We start from the raw sequence: 20,606 nt of genomic DNA, 5'->3' as shown, positions 1-20,606 counted from the left end.
GCAGTCCTTGACTTAACAACCATTTGTTCTGTGACCGTTCAAAGTTACAATACAGATACTCCTCGACTTCCAACAGTTCATTTCAGAGTTCAAAGTTACAACGGCACTGAAAAAAGTGACTTATGACCACTTTTCACAGTTACGACCTTTGCAAGAACCCCTGATCAAAATTCAGGTGCTTGACAACTGACTCATACTTATGACAGTTGTAGTGTCATAAAAGGGGTCACTCTTGCGACCTTCTGAGAGGTCAAGTCCATGGGGAAGCCAGGTTCACTTCAGAACCGTGTTACTAATTGAACAACCGCAGCGACTCGCTTAAGATCTGTGACAAGGAAGGCCGTAAAATGGAGGCAAACCTCACTTAACAACCGTCTCGCTTAGCAACTCCATTGTGGTCCTATGTTGAGGAGTACCTGTATATGAAGTGTGGAAGCAAGAATGGAAAGTGACAGAGATATAGTGAAGATGGGTGCCACCGAAAGAGAATCCTGAAACTTCCTGTGAAGTTGCAAAAGAAATGGGAATAAATCCAAATATTAATAGCACGATGCAGATGGTTATTTCAAGGTCATCGAATCTGTAAAAGGGACGTTTAGCCCTTTGATCTTATATTCTGGGAGAAAGAAGATCAGACACAGCAGTGGCCAAAATTGTGGAAACCTTTTGGGAAAAGTGTATTTTTGAAGTTTGATGGCTAATAACACCACTTTATTTTTTGTGGAGTTTCAAGATAATCCTATTCCACTGCTGGAATGGCCTGGGAATAGCCCAGACCTTCACCCAATTGAAAATCTATGGAGCTGACTAAAGAAACTTGTTAGTCAGAAGCGACCCAGCAATAAAACTCAGTTAATAGAAGCAATCCTTCGATCTTGGTTTCACATTAGAACAGCTGCAGAACTAAAAGACTTGGTTCACTTCACGGGAAGACGTTGTAAGGCCATAATTCATGCTAATTCATACTGTAACTATTTCAATAGCAAATCCTTCCTAAAAGTTACTGCATTACACTCTTGATTAAATTATCTTTCCATTGATATATAATTTTATGGTACTACCCCATTAAAAAAAAAGTAGTGTTATTAGCTAGTTTTAGAAAATACACTTTTTCCAAAAGGTTTCCACAATTTTGGCTACTACTGTAGCTTTCAGAAACTCACCTTAACTCTAAATCACCAATAATTGAATGCTAGGATTTCAGCTCCTTGAAGATCCAAGATTTGGGAGATTAGCCAGAAGACTTAACTAGCAGTCTTCCAATACTTTTTTTTTTTTTTAAATTTGATTTATATGCCGCCCTTCTCCAGAGACTCAGGGCGGCTTACAATGTGCTCAGCAATAGCCTTCATACTTTTGTATATTTATACAAAGTCAGCTTATTGCCCCCACAAACTGGGTCCTCAATTTACCTACCTTAGAAAGGATGGAAGGCTGAGTCAACCTTGAGCCTTGGCGAGATTTGAACCTGCAGTAATTGCAGGCAGCTGGTCTTAATAACCAGCTTAATAACAGAGTGCCTTAGACCACTGTACTACCAAGGCTCTTGAGGGGCTGTCATAGAGAAGAGGGGGTCCATCAGTGGTAGGTTGACCCCGGTTCGGACCAGTTCTATAGAACCGGTAGTAAAATTAGCGGGAGGCTCCGCCCACTGACCCTGACGTCATCAGAAGCGATCTTGTTGCGAACCGGTAGTAAAGGTAAGTAGAACCCACTCTTGGGGTCCACCTATTCTCCAAAACACCTGAAGGGAGAGCATGAACTAATGGTTGGAAGCTTACCAAAGACAGATCCATCCTAGAATTAAGGAGAAATTTCCTGAGCGATTAATCAGTGGAACTACTTACCTCTGGAAGTTGTGGGTGCTTCATCACTGGAGGTTTTTTTAAGAAGAGACTATTTGTCTGAAATGGCATAAGGTCTCCTGCTTGAGTAAGGGGTTGGACTAGAAGACCTCCAAGGTCCCTTCCCGCCCTATTATTCTATGTTCTAATGAGAGTGGATTTCTTTCTGGATTTGGCTATGCTGTTAGGGGCATGACAAAGATGCACTGTTTTTTAACCTGACAGAACTCGACGTATCTGTTGATCTTTATCTCAATTAGTGCCTTCAAGACATTTTTGACTTCTAGGGATGACTGGCCAAGTCCCTGCAGTTTTCCTGGCATGATTTTCTATAAGCAGTTTACCATTTAGAGTGTTTTCTTCCTAAGAAAGAAATTGGCCCTGAATCGCCCAGCTGGATTTGCGTCTAAAGCAGGACTAGAACTCGGATTTTTTTTTTAAAAAGCTCATAATCCAGCACCTTCTCCTCTAGAGAAGGGTACTTCCAACTGGCCAACTTTAAGAGGTGTGGACTTCTACTCCCAGAATGAGCACCCTCCCTCCCAACGAAGGCTGGGGAATTCTGGGAGCTGAAGTCCACATCACTTAAAAGTTGTTGTGTTGCAATTGCAGTAGACCAAACTTTCTTTCTTTCCAGTATTTGAGGGGTTGCCACAAAGAAGAAGGGGGTCAATTTATTTTCCAAAGCACCATCTTTCTCTCTCTCTCTCTCACACTCTCATTCGTTCGTTCGTTCGTTCGTTCCTTCCTTCCCCTCTTCTCCTTCCTTCCTTCCTTCCTTCCTTCCTTCCTTCCTTCCTTCCTTCCTTCCTTCCTTCCTTCCCCTCTTCTCCTTCCTTCCTTCCCCTCTTCTCCTTCCTTCCTTCCTTAATTCCTTCCTTTCTTCCCCTCTTCTCCTTCCTTCCTTCCTTCCCTCCTTCCCTCCTTCCTTCCCTCCCCCCCTCCCTACTCCTCTCTCAATAATTGCAAAAAGTATTTTTCGGGGGGGAATTCAACTTTCTGCAGTACCTGCTCTTGTCCATTCACTTGCAAAATTTGCAAAATTACCGATAAAATACTGAAAGCAACAATCCAGATGTAGTCAGTTGCATCAAGACTCACGTGTTGAGTGACAAGTACACAATCCCCTGTGAAATATCACAAGAAAAAGCATCTCGATACAATGCTATGTATATTTTCCCCCTCTGGTGTGCATTAATTTAAACAAAAACAAAACTGCACAAACACAATTTCAATTTAATCCTAGGCGCAAACTCTACCACCGAGGCTGTGTCCTCTCCCTTCCCGCTAGTATTTTTTTTTTCAACGCACAAATTACAAACATGATGAAAAGGCAGAGAATTGGGGACAAATAAATAGAAATAACTGATGCAGCAGCTTGTAGGAAAAGGCACAGTGGACAGTTTCCCAACTTAAAACAGTGTGAAACTGTGCTAGACTCTTAATGCATCAAGTTGCACTTTAGAAGTGAGACAAGGAATTCAGGATTTCCCAAAGTCAGGACCGAAATACGGATGAGATCCGTTTAACAGGTGTTCCAGCAATCAACCTGACTAAAAGTCATCAGTCAGACTTCAAATTCCTGGGATACAGTTAAAACCCATTTCCTTTTCCCATTAATAGGAATTACAACGATTTGTTTCGCCCACACTTAAAGAGGAAATAAAAGCCAGATTGGGACACACACTTTTCAAGTGAACATACACTCGCTTTCACACGCAAGATTAGTAACAGCAACCATTTGTAAGAATAGGTCAAAGGTTTCCCCGATATCCTTTCCAACATTGGCAAATTTACTTTCAAGAATGGGAACATTTCCCCTATTTTTAAAAGCATCTATCTCACAATTTAGGGAATTTTTGTTCAGGTCTTTTTTTTTAAACAACACAGTCCTTTGTCGCCGAGTTGTTAAAAATTATCCAATTTGGATAACCTAGAATCTAAAATAATAGTCATCCCAGGTAGTCCTCGACTTACAACAGTTCATTTAGTGTCCGTTCGAAGTTACAGCAGCACTGGAAAAAGTGACTTATGACCAGTTTTCAGAATTATGACCGTTGCAGCATTCCCCAAGGTCATGTGATCAGAATTCAGATGCTTGGCAACGGACTCATATTTATGACGGTTGCAGTGCCTTGAGGTCAAGTTTTGCGACCTTCTGACAAGCAAAGTCAACAGAGAAGCCAGGTACACTTAACAGCTGGGTGAAGAATGGCAGTGATTCACTTAACAACTGTGGCCAGAGAGGTCGTAAGATGGGGCAAAATTCACGTAACCAATGTCTCGCTTAGCGACAAAAATCTTGGCCTCAATTGTGGTCGTATGTCGAGGACTACCTGTATATGTTTTATTGCACGGTCAGTTAAAATGTTTTAGATCCCTACCCAAGGCTCCATGTATTGGCTACTTCATCCTGTATTTAGATTTTCGCTACCGTATTTCTGCAAGATTTTTAAAACACCATGGGGGACTTTCTTCAAAGATAGAGTTTATTGCTAAAAATGTTTTGCTCAGTCATATGTACACCGATGTGTTGTTCAAAGAGTATTCAAGTAAACATTTTCAATATCTCTAGCTTTCCCTCCCCGCCCTTCTATACACAAACATTAAAAATAAATAAACTGTACATGAGAAAGTTCTTTTAACATCTCTACATTACTATATGTATCCCCCCCACCAAAAAAATCACTCTTTCATAACAACATATACTTAAAAACAAAATATCCTTACTCAATATACATTAAAAAAAAAAAAGAAAGAAAACTCAGAGCTTTAGCCAACTCTGAAAATTTGTCTGAAGATCGGTAACAAGTTTTGGAACAGGCAAAACGAACAATCAGGAGTGCAGGAAATCAGACACAAGGGCATTTTTAAAGGCGTTTAAAGGATCGGGCGTTATAAACCAGCATTATAGGAAAATATCTTCTCTTTCTTATATGACAAAGGAAACTGCAGTTTCAAAATGGTTGAAGCTTCAATTTGTGGTCCTGCATTGTTATTTTCTTATTATTGATTAAAAAAAAAACACACGCACAAAAACAACAAAAACCACAACAGAATTCCCTCCTCCTTTAAAACTCTCTATATTTACATGGGGGTTGGGGGGTGGCAGTTTTAAATTTTGTTAGAACGCTATATACGTATAAAAATAGACATCTCCATGTAGTGCTTAGCTTTCTCTCTCTCTGTCTTTATTTTTTTTCCTCGTGGCCTGCACTGCAGTTCCTCTGGGGTTTCTTTTCCCCATGTTCAAATAAAATAAAATAATTAAAAAGAGAGAGAAGGGGGAGGGAAGGAGGGAGGGAGAGAGAGAAGCAGGGAGCGAGGCAGGGGAAAAAAAACAACAACAGTGCAAGCGGTACGGGGAAGAGGATAGAGAAACGATGGAGCGAAGTGTCTTGCAAACACCGGTGGTGTCTGTAGGTCTCTTTGTCAAGGCAAGACTCTCTCAACCCTTCAAGCTTCACTTGGGGGTTGGAGGATGATTGGCACCTGTCAAGTCCGTTCACCCAGGTGGCTTGAGTTCCTAGCCACCTTCTCCCGATGCTTCAGCCTTCCGGATGGATCCCCCGGTGTAGGATCGAGTGCAACCTCACGTCCTCCTCTCCTCCTTTCCCCTCCCCAATCTCAAAGCCATTAGCGTGCCTTTCAGCTGAGGCTCTCCCGGACCTAAAGCCCCATCTCCATCCATCATGCTGCATCCATCCAGGAGCCGGGGGAGGGGAGGGCACGTTCCCCACCTCCATAAGTCCTCCACCTCTCTCCTCCCCCCCTTTCACACCTCCCATAATTAACAGGAGCACTTGCACTCTGAAATCACCGGATACTGAACGGGGATCCACGTGCAATATTTTTGCTTGGACCATCCTTGGCAGTACCATCTCAAGAAGGTCTTGGTGACCGATTTGATCGGTTTGCAGGACATGCCCTCCGGGAAGGAACACGACCGCTCGGCCATGCAGTTCCCTTCCTTGATGTACCGAGGCCAAAACCGACTGCCTAGGTCCTTCCAGGTGTACATCACCGGACAGTAGGTGTAAGCCCAAAGCCACTGGAGAAATTTCCGTCGGGCTTTTTTACCTATCTTGACCTTGGTCCTATAAGGCGTCTCGGCAAGGTCCAGCTTTTTCAGCTCGCCGGGCAAAGCGCCTTGACCTTTGAACTTCTGCAAAGGCTCCAAGCTGGAGAGATTCCCTTGAGCCGGCGCTGCCACCGACATGAAGTTGGGGTCGAAATGGCTCCCCAGTTTCTTACGTAAAGTCCGGTCGTCCAAATCTTGCTCCTTGGGGTCATATTCGGGATCAGGATGCTCGATAATATCCTTGATGGGCAGGTTGTCGCTTGGGGAAGGGCGGAGCCGAAGGTAGGGCTGGGAAAAGCCCGGTTGAAGCAGCAACGCCAAAGAAGAGCAGATCAGGAGCACTTGGGGGGCCTTCATGCTCTCGGATCCCCCACCCGGCGGGGGTCACTCGGGAGACTGTTTTCCCAGACCAGCCCAAGCAAGGAAGGAGGGCAGCCGACGGACAACTGCTGCTGCTACGGAATAGCTTTTCTCTCTCTCTCTCTCTCTCTCTCTCTGTCTCTTCCGATTGTTCCCAAGCCTGGAGGGATGGGAGGTAGGAGGGGAGGGGGGGGTGAGAGTTATTCTTCCGGAGACCCCCTTGCCAAGTCCAAGCGATGCATAAATAGGTTGAGACAAAATCCAGCAAGGCCCCTGGCTTTAAATAGCTCGGCCAGGGGTTAGGTGACAGATGCGGAGGCCAGGTCTCTCTCTTATGCTCCTGCTCCTGGAGAAGAGCAAAAAACAAAAAACGAGGGGTGCCAGAAATGGGGGGTGGAGGTGGGGTGGAGAGAGTGGGGACAGCAGGGCAGGAACCAATGGCCTTGGCAGGGGGGCAGGAAGCAGTGGTCCCCCTTTTTCAGACCCCCAAAGGGCTCAGGGTAAAAAAAAAAGCCCACCCACCCTTTTTCTTCTTCTTCTTCTTCTTTCTCTTCTTCTGTCTCTCTCTCTCTCTCTCTCTCTCCTCCTTTCTCTCTCTCTCTCTCTCTCCCCCCAAAAATTCACAGCGATCCCGAGTCCATCCCCATGGTGACAGCTGGACTTAGACCTACGGCAGCATGTCTAGACAGCATGGCAGAGTTTGGCGTGAGACAGGGGAGGCCCAAGAATAAAACCTTCTTTTATAGATGGGGAAGCCGTGAAAAAAAAAAAAAAAAGGGGGGGGGGAGAAAGTCTTGGCGGCAGCAAGGGAGGGGGGCCGAGGGAAGGAGGAGGAGGAGGAGGAGGGGAGTAAGAGAGCCGCAGGTCCCCAGAAACGCGTCCAGTTTTGGGAAGAAGCGTGTGTGTGTGTGTGTGTGTGTGTATAAATTGGGGGGGGGGTCTTCCAACTTTCCAGTTGGGGGGGGCGTCTGGGTTTTTTCTTCTTCTTCTTCTTCTTCTTTTTTCCTCCAATGCACCCCCTTTTTTCCCCCTTCTTCTTTCAGCTCCTCGAATAAGAACGGCTCCCGCCGACTCCCCAAGACCGCTGGGAACGCCCCGGCGCAAAACGGGGCTTCATCGCGGAGCTTTCGACCCGTGTTCGGCTCCGGGTTTCAGCGCCCCGATTCCTTCGGCGGGGAGCCGCTCAGCATCGCGGGCGCCCGGGTGCAAAATCCAGCCGGCGGAGGAAGAAGAGGAGGAGGAGGAGGCGACAAGATTCCCAAGTGGCAGAGGAAGCGCCTTTGCCCGGAGATGCGAGGAGGTGGAGGGGGGGGAAGAGACAGTCGCGTCTTCGGAAGGGGCACTTCTCTCCCCTCCCCCGACACACGCACGCAGCCTGCTCAGGATCGGGCGCAAGGGTTCAGGATCGCGCTCGGCGCCGTCCGGATCCCGCTGCGGGGCTCGCTGGAGGAGAAGAGCTGGCGGCTGATGCGCTCGGGAGGCTCCGCTGCGGCGCCCGCCGGCTGGCTGGCTGGCAGGCTGACTGGCGGGGCTCAGATCGCGGCTGGCCGGCTGGCTGGCGTCTGCTTTCCCCGAGCGCGCTCCCTCGGCGGTGGCGGCGGCGGCGGCGGTTCCTCCCCGCGCCTCGCTCCGCTCTGCAGCCAGCGCGCGTCTGCCGCGCCGGGCTCGCCGAAGCCCAAGTTAAATATCGCCCCCTCCGCGGCAGCCAAGTGTCAACGGAACGGCCCTCCCCTCCCCTCCCCTCCCTGTCCTCCAGGGAAGCTATGGGGCCGGCCGGCCGGGAACTGGGTGGGTCCTAGCGCCGCCTTTCCCTCCCCTCCGATCTCATGGAGGGGTGGGGGCTCTTTCTCTGTTCTCTCCCCCCACCACTCCGCCGCCTGCGCTCCCCTCCCAATCTTTGTCCACTCTCTCTCTCACACACACACGTATGTACACGCGAACGTCGGAACCCCCATCTTTTCCAAACCCGCTTTCTGCGGATCAGCCTTGAGCTCCGGGTTTGGGGTTTTTTTGGGGGGGGGCGGGGGAGGTGGAAGCGGCTGTTGCGCGAATGCAGAAAGCGAGTTAGGAGAAGATGCGGGTTTTGTGTGTGTGTGTGTGAAGCCAGGGGAGGATGCGAGTTCGGAGGAGATGCGGGTTTCACATGAATGTGTGATGTGTGTGAAGCCAGGAAAGGATGCAAGTAAGGAGAAGATGCGGGTTCCGTGTGTGAGTGTGTGATGTGTGTGAAGCCAAGAAAGGATGCGAGTTCGGAGAAGATGCGGGTTCCGTGTGTTTGTGTATGTGTGTGAAGCCAGGGGAGGATGCGAGTTCGGAGAAGATGCGGGTTCCGTGTTTGTGTGTGTGTGTGAAGCCAGGGGAGGATGCGAGTTCGGAGAAGATGCGGGTTTCCTCTCTCTCTCTCTCTCTCTCTTTGTGTGTGTGTGTGTGTGTGTGTGAAGCCAAGGGTGGATGCGAGTTCGGAGAAGATGCGGGTTTCGTGTGTGTGTGTGAAGCCAGGGGAGCATGCGAGTTCGGAGAAGATGCGGGTTTCGCGTGTGTGTGTGTGAAACCAGGGGAGGATACGAGTTCGGAAAATATGCGGGTTTCCTCTGTGTGTGGCGTGTGTGTGAAGCCAGGGGAGGATGCGTGGACGCCCCGGGGTTGCGAGCGGAGGGGTTTTGCAGAGAGAGGAGGGGGCGACGCGCGAGGTGAGCCGACGGCCCATCCTAGTTTCTTTAGAATTGGCAAATAAGAAACCGTGATTTTGAAGTGTGTGTGTGGGGGGGGGGACCGCTCTGGCAGCACGTGTGAATGCCGGGTGAGTTGGGTGGGGCGGGGGAAGTGTTGCAGCGACCCTTAGGCCGGGGCTGCTGCAGAAAGTAAAAGAGAAGGAAAGAGTCGCTGGCGTTGAAGGAAGGGGAAGGGGCTAACTTGGATCTCAGCAGGGACGTGAGAGGGGGGCGATGCAGGACTAGGTTTCACTTTTTTTGGGGGGGGCTTTTGGGGGGGGTCTTCAGTCCGGCTCCCACGGATTTTCTCCCACCAAGTTGGAAAGAATGGTTCGTTTCAAAAAAAAAAAATTCCTCTCTTACACCCGCTAGAATACCCCAAAAGATTTGAACATGTGTGAATGCTTGCACCTGTGCTGGGGAAAGCAGGGAACTGATGAGGTGTGAAAAATTCAAGGCACTCTGAACGTGCTCCGAGACACTATTTGCTCGCTTAATTTGGTACTGTCCAGCTTCATCTTGATCCCACCACTGAACACTACCATCTCCTACAAATTTGAGTGGGTGGGCAGCGCCACTCCGAGAGCCAACGCAAAGGGGAAATACGCAATCTCTCTGTGTCTGCTTCATTCCTCTCCAGACCTAAAAATATTTTTGCCTGACTAGGTGGCTCAGTGGCTAAGACACTGAGCTTGTCAATCAGAAAGTTTGGGCGGTGAATCCCTAATACAGGTCTCCTATGTGAGCAGGGGGTTGGACTAGATGACCTCCAAGGTCCCTTCCAACTCTGTTACTGTTACTATTTATGGTAGGGTACTTACTATATCTTTGTGTGTCCCCCCCCACCGTCCCGAAGGCTCTGAGCACCTAACAATAGAATAGAATAGAATAGAATAGAATTAGAATAGAATAGAATAGAATAGAATAGAATAGAATAGAATAGAATAGAATTTTTTATTGGCCAAGTGTGATTGGACACACAAGGAATTTGTCTTTGGTTCATATGCTCTCAGTGTACATAAAGGAAAAGATACATTCATCAAGAACTATAGAATTAGAAATAGAATAGAATAGAATAGAATAGAATAGAATAGAATTTTTTATTGGCCAAGTGTGATTGGACACACAAGGAATTTGTCTTTGGTGCATACGCTCTCAGTGTACATAAAAGAAAAGATACGTTCGTCAAGAATCATAAGGTACAACACTTAATGATAGTTGTAGGGGGACAAATGATACAAGCAACAAAATTACAGTCATACAGTCACAAGTGGAAGGAGATGGGTGGTCGGAACGATGAGAAGATTAATAGTAGCGCAGACTTAGTAAACAGTTTGACAGTGTTGAGGGAATTATTTGTTTAGCAGAGTGATGGGGTTTTAACAAATCACAAATATTGTAAAAGGAAACCCCTCCATAAAAAACGAAGAAACCCACTGAAAGCATCATCATAAACATCTCGGCAGCACCACAAGAAAAAACAACAAGAACAGCACGGAGTGCCATATATCTGCTAGTGCTCCCCGATATTCAAAGCATAACTTCTTCCTTGGGCCAGATTGGGAGGGGGTAATGGAAACAGGTCTTTAATTTTTCCCTGATCATTTCTGGGGCCAAATGATGTGTCACAATCTTGTGTCAACTCTTCGATTGAACATTTACCTGTTGTAGTGGGGGGGGTGGGGGTGCGCCACACCTAGCCAACTTTGCTCCCCCCCCAAAAAAATTAATAATAACAATTAAAAAAGACAACAACCGGGTGCCTTCAGGATGGGAGACCACCAGTAAATCTCAAAACTCACTAGAAGTGACGGGGAAAAAAAAAATCTTAGAAGATCTCAGTGGCAAAAAAACTCCACTTCCTTGTATGATTGTCAAGAAAGCAAAACAGCCTTCAGCTCCTCAGCTCAACCCAACTCAACTCAACCTACGAGACCGTCTTTTGCCACCAATAGCCTCCCACCGACCAGTTCGTCCTCACAGGGAGGGACTACTCAGGGTACCGTCAGTCAAATTATGCCGACTGGCGACTCCCAGGGGGAGGGCCTTCTCTGTGGGGGCTCCAACCCTTTGGAATGAGCTGCCCCCGGAGATACGGAATATCCCTGATCTCCGTGCTTTCTGCCATGCCCTCAAGACCCTGATGTTCCAACAAGCGGGGCTAAACATATGAACATGTGAATGGTTTTTTAAAATGTTATCTAATTCTGGGTTTTATTTAATTGGGCCAAACGATGTTATAATAATAATAATTTCAATTAGCAATTTTATGATGTTTGTGTATCTATATTTTTCTTGACTGTACACCGCCTTGAGTCCTACGGGAGAAAGGCGGTATAGAAATATAATAATAATAATAATAAATAAATAAATAAATAAATAAATAAATAAATAAATAAATAAATAAATAAATAAATAAATAAACCCCAAAATCAACACAATAGTTTTAAATTGGGGTATTTAAATTTATTGGGGTTTTAAATTTGAGCCACTTTATTTAATTATTTTAAATTTTATATTGTTGTTTTGTCTGTGTTTTTAAATAGGCTCTACACCGCCCTGAGTCCTTCGGGAGAAGGGCGGTATAGAAATAAAATTATTATTATTATTATTATTATTATTATTATTATTATTATTATTATTATTATTATTATTATTATTATTATTATTATTATTATTATTATTATTATTAACTTGCCTTTGCTTTCCAGCCATTTCAATTAGGATTTATAATTAACATTTGTTAGCACAGTCATGAGAAAAAGGGGCGGGGGAGAAACTGTCAAAGAGTTAGTCAGTTCTTGGGTTCTTCATCTTCCTGGCTCTCTTTAGGCACTATCTAGAGATTAGTCACTTTTTTTCAGGAAATACAGGGTGCCGATGCCAGCAAACCCTCTAATGGTGCAGCGATTCCTACAAGGGTTAAGTGAGCGCCTGGATTCCGACAACCAGGAAAAACCTGGCTTAACACCGTTGACTACACGTGTTTCCTCCAGATGGAAAGACCATGATCGTGGCAACAGGATTTTTACTTCCAATGAGCGAGGCCATCCAGATCAATCCATCAGAATAGAGCTTCTAGTCGAACCCCTTAAAACATCCAGTGATCCTCGAAAACCACTTTTAGATTGGACTGAAGAGGGAAACAACAGGAGAGAGGGGAAGGAGTAGAGACAGAGGAAGGGAGAGGAGAGGAGCAAGAAGAAAGGGAAAAGGAGAGGAAGAAAAGGTAGGGGAAAGAGGAGTAGAAGAGAAGGTTAGAAGGGGGGAAGAAGAGAGGAGTGGGGGAAGGGAAGGGGAAGTAGGAAAGAGAAGGAGAGGAAGAATGAAGGAAGTAGGAGGAGAAAGAGGAAATAAGAGAAGAAGAAAGGTTGGAGTAAAGGTAAAGAGTAAAAGAGCAGCCCCGAAAAAGTAAAAATGAAAAATGAAAGTTAAAAGAAAAGATGAATGAAAAATGATGGACAAATGACTCTACATGTCAGGAGCCTGAGTGGCGTGGGAGGCTAATGCCTCCTACTAAGGCAGCATTTAACATCCAGCTGCCTGCAATTACTGCGAGTTCAATTCTCCCCAGGCTCAAGGTTGACTCAGCCTTCCATCCTTTCTAAGGTAGGTAAATTGAGGACCCAGTTGTGGGGGCAATAAGCTGACTTTATATAAATATACAAAAGGATGAAGGCTATTGCTGAGCACATTGTAAGCCGCCCTGAGTCTCCGGAGAAGGGCGGCATATATAAATAAATAAATAAATAAATAAATAAATAAATAAATAAATAAATAAATAAATAAATAAATAAATAAATAAATAAATAAATAAATAAATAAATAAAATGTAAATGTGTTGATGAGAAATAAAAATAAAAAACTTAAGGAAAAAAACAAAACATCCAGTGAGGGAGCGCCCACGATTTCTGGTGGCAAGCTGTTCCACTGGTTAATTGTCCTCACTGTGAGGAAGTTTCTCCTGAATTCCAGGTTGCTTCTCTCTTTGGTTAGTTTCCATCCATTGCTTCTTGTCCTGCCTTCTGGTGCTTTGGAGAAGAATTTGACCCCCTCTTCTTTGTGGCAGCCCCTCAAAATACTGGAATCCTGCTATCATGTCGCCCCTAATTCTTCTTTTCTTTAGATTAGCCAAACCCAAATCCTGCAGCCGTTTTTTGGTATGTTTTAGTCTCCAGGCCTTTGATCCTCTTAGTTGCTCTTCTCTGCAACTAAATAGGTTGAGATTGCAACTGCGAACGTCTCTCTCATAAACGGGCAGCTTCCCTTATTTATCCTTCTGGATTTAAGCTTGAGGATCTACCTCAGATCGGTGAGAAGACAAAGGGTTAAATGGGGGGGTGGGGGTGGAGGGAGAGAAAGAGGAAGGCTGCAGAGATAAGAAATCCTGCACAAGTTACCAGTTTACCGCTGGGCGCTGCTGCAGGCATTTGCTTGTGAAAGCAGAAGAGAGAAATCCTTCTGCGGGATTGTGAGAAGAATTTGCCCTAGTGCCTACCAAAGAACCTTCCTTCCTTCCTTCCTTCCTTCCTTCCTTCCTTCCTTCCTTCCTTCCTTCCTTCCTTCCTTCCTTTCTTCGTCCCTCCCTCCTTCCCCCCTTTCTCCCCTCCCTCTCCTTTCTCCCCTTCCTTCCTTCCTTCTTTCCTCCCCTTCCTTCCTTCCTTCCTTCCTCCCTCCCCTCCCTTCCTCCCTCCCCTTCCTTCCTTCTCTTCCTTCCTTCCTTCCCTTTCTTCTGTCCCTTCCTCCCTCCCTCCCTTTCCTTCCTTCCTTCCTTCCTTCCTTCCTTCCTTCCTTCCTTCCTTCGTTCCTTCCCTTTCTTCTGTTCCTTCTGTCCCTCCCTCCCCTTTCTCCCCTTTCTCCCCTTCCTTCCTTCCTTCCTTCCTTCCTTCCTTCCTTCCTTCCTTCCTTCTTTCCCTTCCTCCCTCCCTCCCTCCCCTTCCTTCCTTCCATTCCTTCTGTCCCTCCCTCCCCTTTCTCCCCTTCCTTCTGTTCCTTCTGATCTTCCCTCCCTCTTCTTCCTTCCTTCCTTCCTTCCTTCCTTCCTTCCTTCCTTCCTTCCTTCCTTCCCTTCCCTTCCCTTCCCTTCCCTTCCCTTCCTATAGGGTTTCCTGCCTGAGCAGGGGATTGGACTAGAAGACCTCCAAGGTCCTTTCCAACTCTGTTATTCTATGCTATTCTATTGAACTCTACTGAAGGGAACGAGGAAGACAAACAGGGCCTTTCATATCAGTTGTAAGCAGCTCTGTTAGTCACCACAACACATCCCAAGGCTAATCTGGTTTTTTTCGGACTCCAAATGCAGCCTGTTTTGTTTAGTGCAGTGTGCAGACAGCACCCAAATGCACAACCGATAAGCATTCACCCCAAACTCTGCTGTAGTAATATTGTTTGGTTCACCTACCATTCTGTGCCCGGCCAATTATGGTTTAATCGAGCTGTCTGCCTCACAAACCATGTTAAATCACAAAAGAAGGCAACTGCGTATTTCACGAAGTCTAATAAATAAAATAAAACATTTATCTTACACTAGCCTGTTGCCTGCAAGACAATGGATCTTAGTTCAGGGTTTATATGAAACCCGTTTATCACCAAGCCATCTATTTTGCTAAATTCCATCCAAAATGAATTGTGTTTTATGAAACCACCAATTTCATAAACAGACAGGGCACCCTGGAGGAAGTTTCAGAGAGGTTTAGACTCCAGGTTTAACATCTAAACATACATCTCTAGAATTCTTTTATTAGATTAGATTAGAATTCTTTATTGGCCAAGTGTGATTGGACACACAATGAATTTGTCTTTGGTGCATAAGCTCTCACTGTACATAAAAAGACAAGATGCATTCATCAAGAATCGTAGAATAGAATTAGAATTAGAATTAATAGAATAGAATAGAATAGAATAGAATAGAATAGAATAGAATAGAATAGAATAGAATAGAATAGAATAGAATAGAATAGAATAGAATGGAATTCTTCATTGGCCAAGTGTGATTGGACACACAAGGAATGTGTCTTTGGTGCATATGCTCTCGGTGTACATCAAAAGACAAGATACATTCGTCAAGAATCATAGAATCATAAATTAGAATGGAATGGAATGGAATGGAATAGAATAGAATAGAATAGAATAGAATAGAATAGAATAGAATGGAATTCTTCATTGGCCAAGTGTGATTGGACACACAAGGAATGTGTCTTTGGTGCATATGCTCTCAGGGTACATAAAAAGACAAGATACATTTGTCAAGAATCCTAAGGTACAACACTTAATGATAGTCATAGAGTACAAATAAGCAATCGAATCATACGCGAGAAATTTTATTTCCCATGGACACTCCTGTAGAAATTATACAAAGAACAAACTGGGGACCTTGGGAAACATGGAAAATTTAGGAATTTAAAGACAGGATCCATTTTACATCAACAAACATACTGATGAGGATCAGGTACACCATCAAATCTGAGACCAGCCTGAGCATAGAAAAATTCAAACAAATGGTGAAAGATTGGAAGACATGGAGAGATCTGGCCCATTGAATTGCCAAGAGTTGGACACAACTGAGTGGATAACATCATAATCATCATCAAATTATGAAAAGAAGGACCAGGGGAGACATGATAGCAGTGTTCCGATATCTCAGGGGCTTCCACAAAGAAGAGGGAGTTAAAGCACCTGAGGGCAGGACAAGAAGCAATGGGTGGAAACTCATCAAGGAGAGAAGCAACTTAGAACTAAGGAGAAATTTCCTGACAGTTAGAACAATGAATCAGTGGAACAACTTGCCTCCAGAAGTTGTGAATGCTCCAACACTGGAGGTTTTTAAGAAGATGTTGGATAACCATTTGTCTGAAGTGGTGTAGGGTTTCCTGCCTAAGCAGTGGGTTGGACTAGAAGATCTCCAAGGTCCCTTCCCTTCTGTTATTCTATTTCTATTTGTTCCAGGGGTGAAATTCAGCAGGTTCTGACAGAGAACCGGTAGCGGAAATTTTGAGCAGTTCGGAGAACTGGCAAATACCACCTCTGGCTGGCCCCAGAGTGGGGTGGGAATGCAGATTTTGCAATATCTTTCCCACAGGAGTGGGGAAGGAATGGAGATTTTGCAGTAGCCTTCCCCTGCCATGCTCACCAAGCCACGCCCACCAAGCCACGCCCACAGAACCAGTAATAAAAAAAATTGGATTTCATCACTGATTTGTCCCCACTGAATCTCTTCAACCTTGGAGCTGAGCCAAGGGATGCCTGATGAACGGACTTCTTTTCTGGGTGGCCAGTTTTCAAAACCACTTCCCACACAGTCTGGCTTGGCACGATGGTGGGCATCTTTTCTGCAGGGGATGCTGGAAACCACTGGATTTTTTTTATTTTTTTAAAAAAAGACTGTTTCAGGTCGAGTCAGTTTTAACGCCGCCAATATTTTGATTGTTGACCATGGAGGAGAAAAAGAACATCTAGAAAGTCCTTAGTCATCATTTGATGTCCTGCTTAGTAAGCATGCCAGGTCTTAGGGGGAAAAATAACCTTCTTTTTTGGGGGAAGATACATTATTCTTATGATATGCCGGTGGCTTATTCCTGCCTCTTGGATGGCGCATGGAATCTACAAGAAGTTCTTCTACATCAAAGAGAACATTTGTTTAATGAAAAGAAGGACCAGGGGAGACATGATAGCAGTGTTCCAATATCTCAGGGGCTGCCACAAAGAAGAGGGAGTCAAGCTATTCTCCAAAGCACCTGAGGGCAGGACAAGAAGCAATGGGTGGAAACTCATCAAGGAGAGAAGCAACTTAGAACTAAGGAGGAATTTCCTGACAGTGAGAACAATTCATCAGTGGAACAACTTGCCTCCAGAAGTTGTGAATGCTCCAACACTGGAAGTTTTTAAGAAGATATTGGACAACCATTTGTCTGAAGTGGTGTAGGGTTTCCTGCCTAAGCAGTGGGTTGGACTAGAAGATCTCCAAGGTCCCTTCCCTTCTGTTATTCTATTTCTATTTGTTCCAGGGGTGAAATTCAGCAGGTTCTGACAGAGAACCGGTAGCGGAAATTTTGAGCAGTTCGGAGAACTGGCAAATACCACCTCTGGCTGGCCCCAGAGTGGGGTGGGAATGCAGATTTTGCAATATCTTTCCCACAGGAGTGGGGAAGGAATGGAGATTTTGCAGTAGCCTTCCCCTGCCATGCTCACCAAGCCACGCCCACCAAGCCACGCCCACAGAACCAGTAATAAAAAAAATTGGATTTCATCACTGATTTGTCCCCACTGAATCTCTTCAACCTTGGAGCTGAGCCAAGGGATGCCTGATGAACGGACTTCTTTTCTGGGTGGCCAGTTTTCAAAACCACTTCCCACACAGTCTGGCTTGGCACGATGGTGGGCATCTTTTCTGCAGGGGATGCTGGAAACCACTGGATTTTTTTTATTTTTTTAAAAAAAGACTGTTTCAGGTCGAGTCAGTTTTAACGCCGCCAATATTTTGATTGTTGACCATGGAGGAGAAAAAGAACATCTAGAAAGTCCTTAGTCATCATTTGATGTCCTGCTTAGTAAGCATGCCAGGTCTTAGGGGGAAAAATAACCTTCTTTTTTGGGGGAAGATACATTATTCTTATGATATGCCGGTGGCTTATTCCTGCCTCTTGGATGGCGCATGGAATCTACAAGAAGTTCTTCTACATCAAAGAGAACATTTGTTTAATGAAAAGAAGGACCAGGGGAGACATGATAGCAGTGTTCCAATATCTCAGGGGCTGCCACAAAGAAGAGGGAGTCAAGCTATTCTCCAAAGCACCTGAGGGCAGGACAAGAAGCAATGGGTGGAAACTCATCAAGGAGAGAAGCAACTTGGAACTAAGGAGAAATTTCCTGACTGTTAGAACAATTAATCAGCGGAACGACTTGCCTCCAGAAGTTGTGAATGCTCCAACACTGGAGGTTTTTAAGAAGATGTTGGATAACCATTTGTCTGATGTGGTGTAGGGTCCTCCAAGGTCCCTTCCAACTCTGTTTATTCTATTCTATTCTATTCTATTCTATTCTATTCTATTCTATTCTATTCTATTCTATTCTATTCTATTCTATTCTATTCTATTCTATTCTATTCTATTCTATTCTATTCTTCATATGTTTTAGCCTCCAAGCCTGAAATGTGACATCTCCCTCAACTAGAGAAGAAAGGACAGCAAATCACTTGCAAAGTTGATCAACATTATTCAGTCATGTTGTTTTTAATGATATAGGTAGTCCTCGGGTTATGACCATTTGTTCAGAAGCCCTTCGAAACAAAAGGAATGTTTCGTTAATGGGTGGAAAACAAGGCTATTGTATTTTTTAGCATTATGACATCTCCCTCAGTTGGAGAGTAAAGGCCAGCAAGTCAATCGCAAAGTTGATAAACATAATTCATAATAATGAATTATAATTTTTATAACATAGTCCTTGAGTTATGACCATTTGTTCAGTAACCCTTCAAAGTTACGATGGTGTTGAAGGAAGGGATTTATGACTGGTCCTTGAAGATTGATTAGCCTTTATGATAAGCCGTTTGGGATAATGAAACAAAAATTTTGAGAAACTAAATTTCCATTTTGTTCTCATAGCAATAGCAGTAGCGCTTAGACTTATATATCGCATCACAGTGCTTTTACAGCCCTCTCTAAGCGGTTTATAGAGTCAGCATATTGCCCCAACAATCTGGGTCCTCATTTTACTGACCTCGGAAGGATGGAAGGCTGAGTCAACCTTGGTCAGGAAATTTCTCCTTAGTTCTAGGTTGCTTCTCTCCTGAATTAGTTTCCACCCATTGCTTCTTGTCCTGCCCTCAGGTGCTTTGGAGAATAGCTTGAATCCCTCTTCTTTGTGGCAGCCCCTGAGATATTGGAAGACTGCTATCATGACTCCCCTAGTCCTTCTTTTCATCAAACTAGACATATCCAGTTCCTGCAACTGTTCTTCATATATTTTAGCCTCCAGTCCCTTAATCATCTTTGTTGTTCTTCTCAGCACTCTTTCTATCTTTCTAAAAGCACACGCAGACGTCTTTAAAAATACTCCAGACATACATCCCACTCGTCCTTCTCTGCTTCTTCCTTACTGCAGTTTTTTCCGAGGGTGTCGATTCATGGAATCCCATTTTCTGGATGACTTCATCGTTCCAGGGGTAGCAACTAAACAAACAGAAAGCAGCAAACTGCCCCCAAAGTTTGGAGGTCGTTGACCAACAAGGAGCTACAGCAAAGTTGTTCTACCCTTGGAGAAATGGAAATAAACAATACAGCAACTAGAGTTATTGCAGTAATGCTAGGTATCTGGTTTGCTTACTCAAGACTGATCCCTGATTTCCACCACCCCCCCAATCTGTGAATAGTGGATTGAAGATGCAGAGGTTCCCTTCCATGGATTCCCTGAGGATGGGCCCAGCAGACAGAAAAACAGAAAGGATGGATAACCATAAAACAGACGATGAACGGTTGCAGGAACTGGGCATGGCTAGTCTAGTGAAGAGAAGGACCAGGGGAGACAGGATAGCAATCTTCCAATATTTGAGGGGCTGCCATGGAAATTGATCAAGTGAGGTACTAATACCACGCTATAAAACCTTAGTAAGACCACACCTAGAATCCTGCACCCAGTTTTGGTCACCACACTATAAAAAAGATGTCGAGACTCTGGAAAGAGTGCAGAGAAGAGCAACCAGGAAGATTCGGGGACTGGAGACGAAAACATTATGAAGAACGGTTGCAGGAACTGGACCTGGCTAGTCTAGTGAAGAGAAGGACCACGGGAGACAGGATAGAAGTCTTCCAGTATTTGAGGGGCTGCCACAGAGACGAGAGGGGGGGTCAACCTGTTTTCTAAAGCACCTGAAGGCCAGACAAGGAATAATGGATGGAAGCTGATCAAGGAACGATTCAACCTAGAAATAAGGAGGAATTTTCTGACAGTGAGAACCATCAACCATGGAACAGAAGTTGCCTTCAGAAGTTGTGGGAGCTTCATCACTGGAGGCTTTCAAGAAGAGACTGGAAGACTCTTTCAAGAAGAGTCAGAAATGGTGTAGGGTCCCCTGCTTGGGTGGAGGGTTGGACTAGATGACCTACAAGGTCCCTTCCAACTCTGTTAATCTGTTAATCATGATCTCATAGTATAGGTAGTCCTTGACTTACAGTTGTTCTTTTAGTGACCATTCAAAGCTACGAGGGCACTGGAAAAAAAAAGTTGACTTTTGACCATTTTTTACACTTACGACCACGGCAGCACCCCTATGGTCATGTGATCAAAATTCAGATCCTTGGCAACTGGCTTCTCTTTATGACGGTCGCAGTGTCCCCTGGGAGTCACATGATCCCCTTTTGCGGCCTTCTGATAAACAAAGTCCATGGGGGAAACCGGATTCAGTTAACAACCGTGTTACTAATTTAACCACTGCAGTGATTCATTTAACAACGGTGGCAAGGAAGGTTGTAAAATGGGGGCAAATCTCACTTAAGGACTGTCTTGGTTGGCAAAAGGAAATTTTGGGCTCAATTGTGGTCGTAAGTCGAGGATTTCCTGTACAAATTCTAGTCCAGAGAGTCCTTGATTTACAAGTATTTGTTTAGTGACCGTTCA

General features: G+C 44.9%; 1 protein-coding gene across 1 annotated transcript; it reads right to left on the bottom strand.

Moving 5' to 3' along the window:
* Window positions 1–4,312: 4,312 nt before the first annotated feature.
* Window positions 4,313–7,965, bottom strand: LOC117673123 (noggin-2-like). The gene has a single exon (XM_034430301.2). It carries the CDS (start codon window positions 6,280–6,282, stop codon window positions 5,635–5,637), a length of 648 nt encoding a protein of 215 aa, XP_034286192.1. The 5' UTR covers window positions 6,283–7,965; the 3' UTR covers window positions 4,313–5,634.
* Between the last annotated feature and the right edge of the window lie 12,641 nt (window positions 7,966–20,606).

Source organism: Pantherophis guttatus, chromosome 14 (assembly GCF_059756535.1).
Source record: "Pantherophis guttatus breed Tessera chromosome 14, ASM5975653v1, whole genome shotgun sequence".
NCBI classification, from domain to species: domain Eukaryota; kingdom Metazoa; phylum Chordata; class Lepidosauria; order Squamata; family Colubridae; genus Pantherophis; species Pantherophis guttatus.
Note: the sequence above shows the minus strand (reverse complement) of the source record. Positions and strands in the feature narration are given on the sequence as shown.

What these genes read in the sequence shown, in the direction of transcription:
- LOC117673123 (XM_034430301.2), bottom strand. Translation starts at nt 6,282, where the DNA reads ATGAAGGCCCCCCAAGTGCTCCTGATCTGCTCTTCTTTGGCGTTGCTG.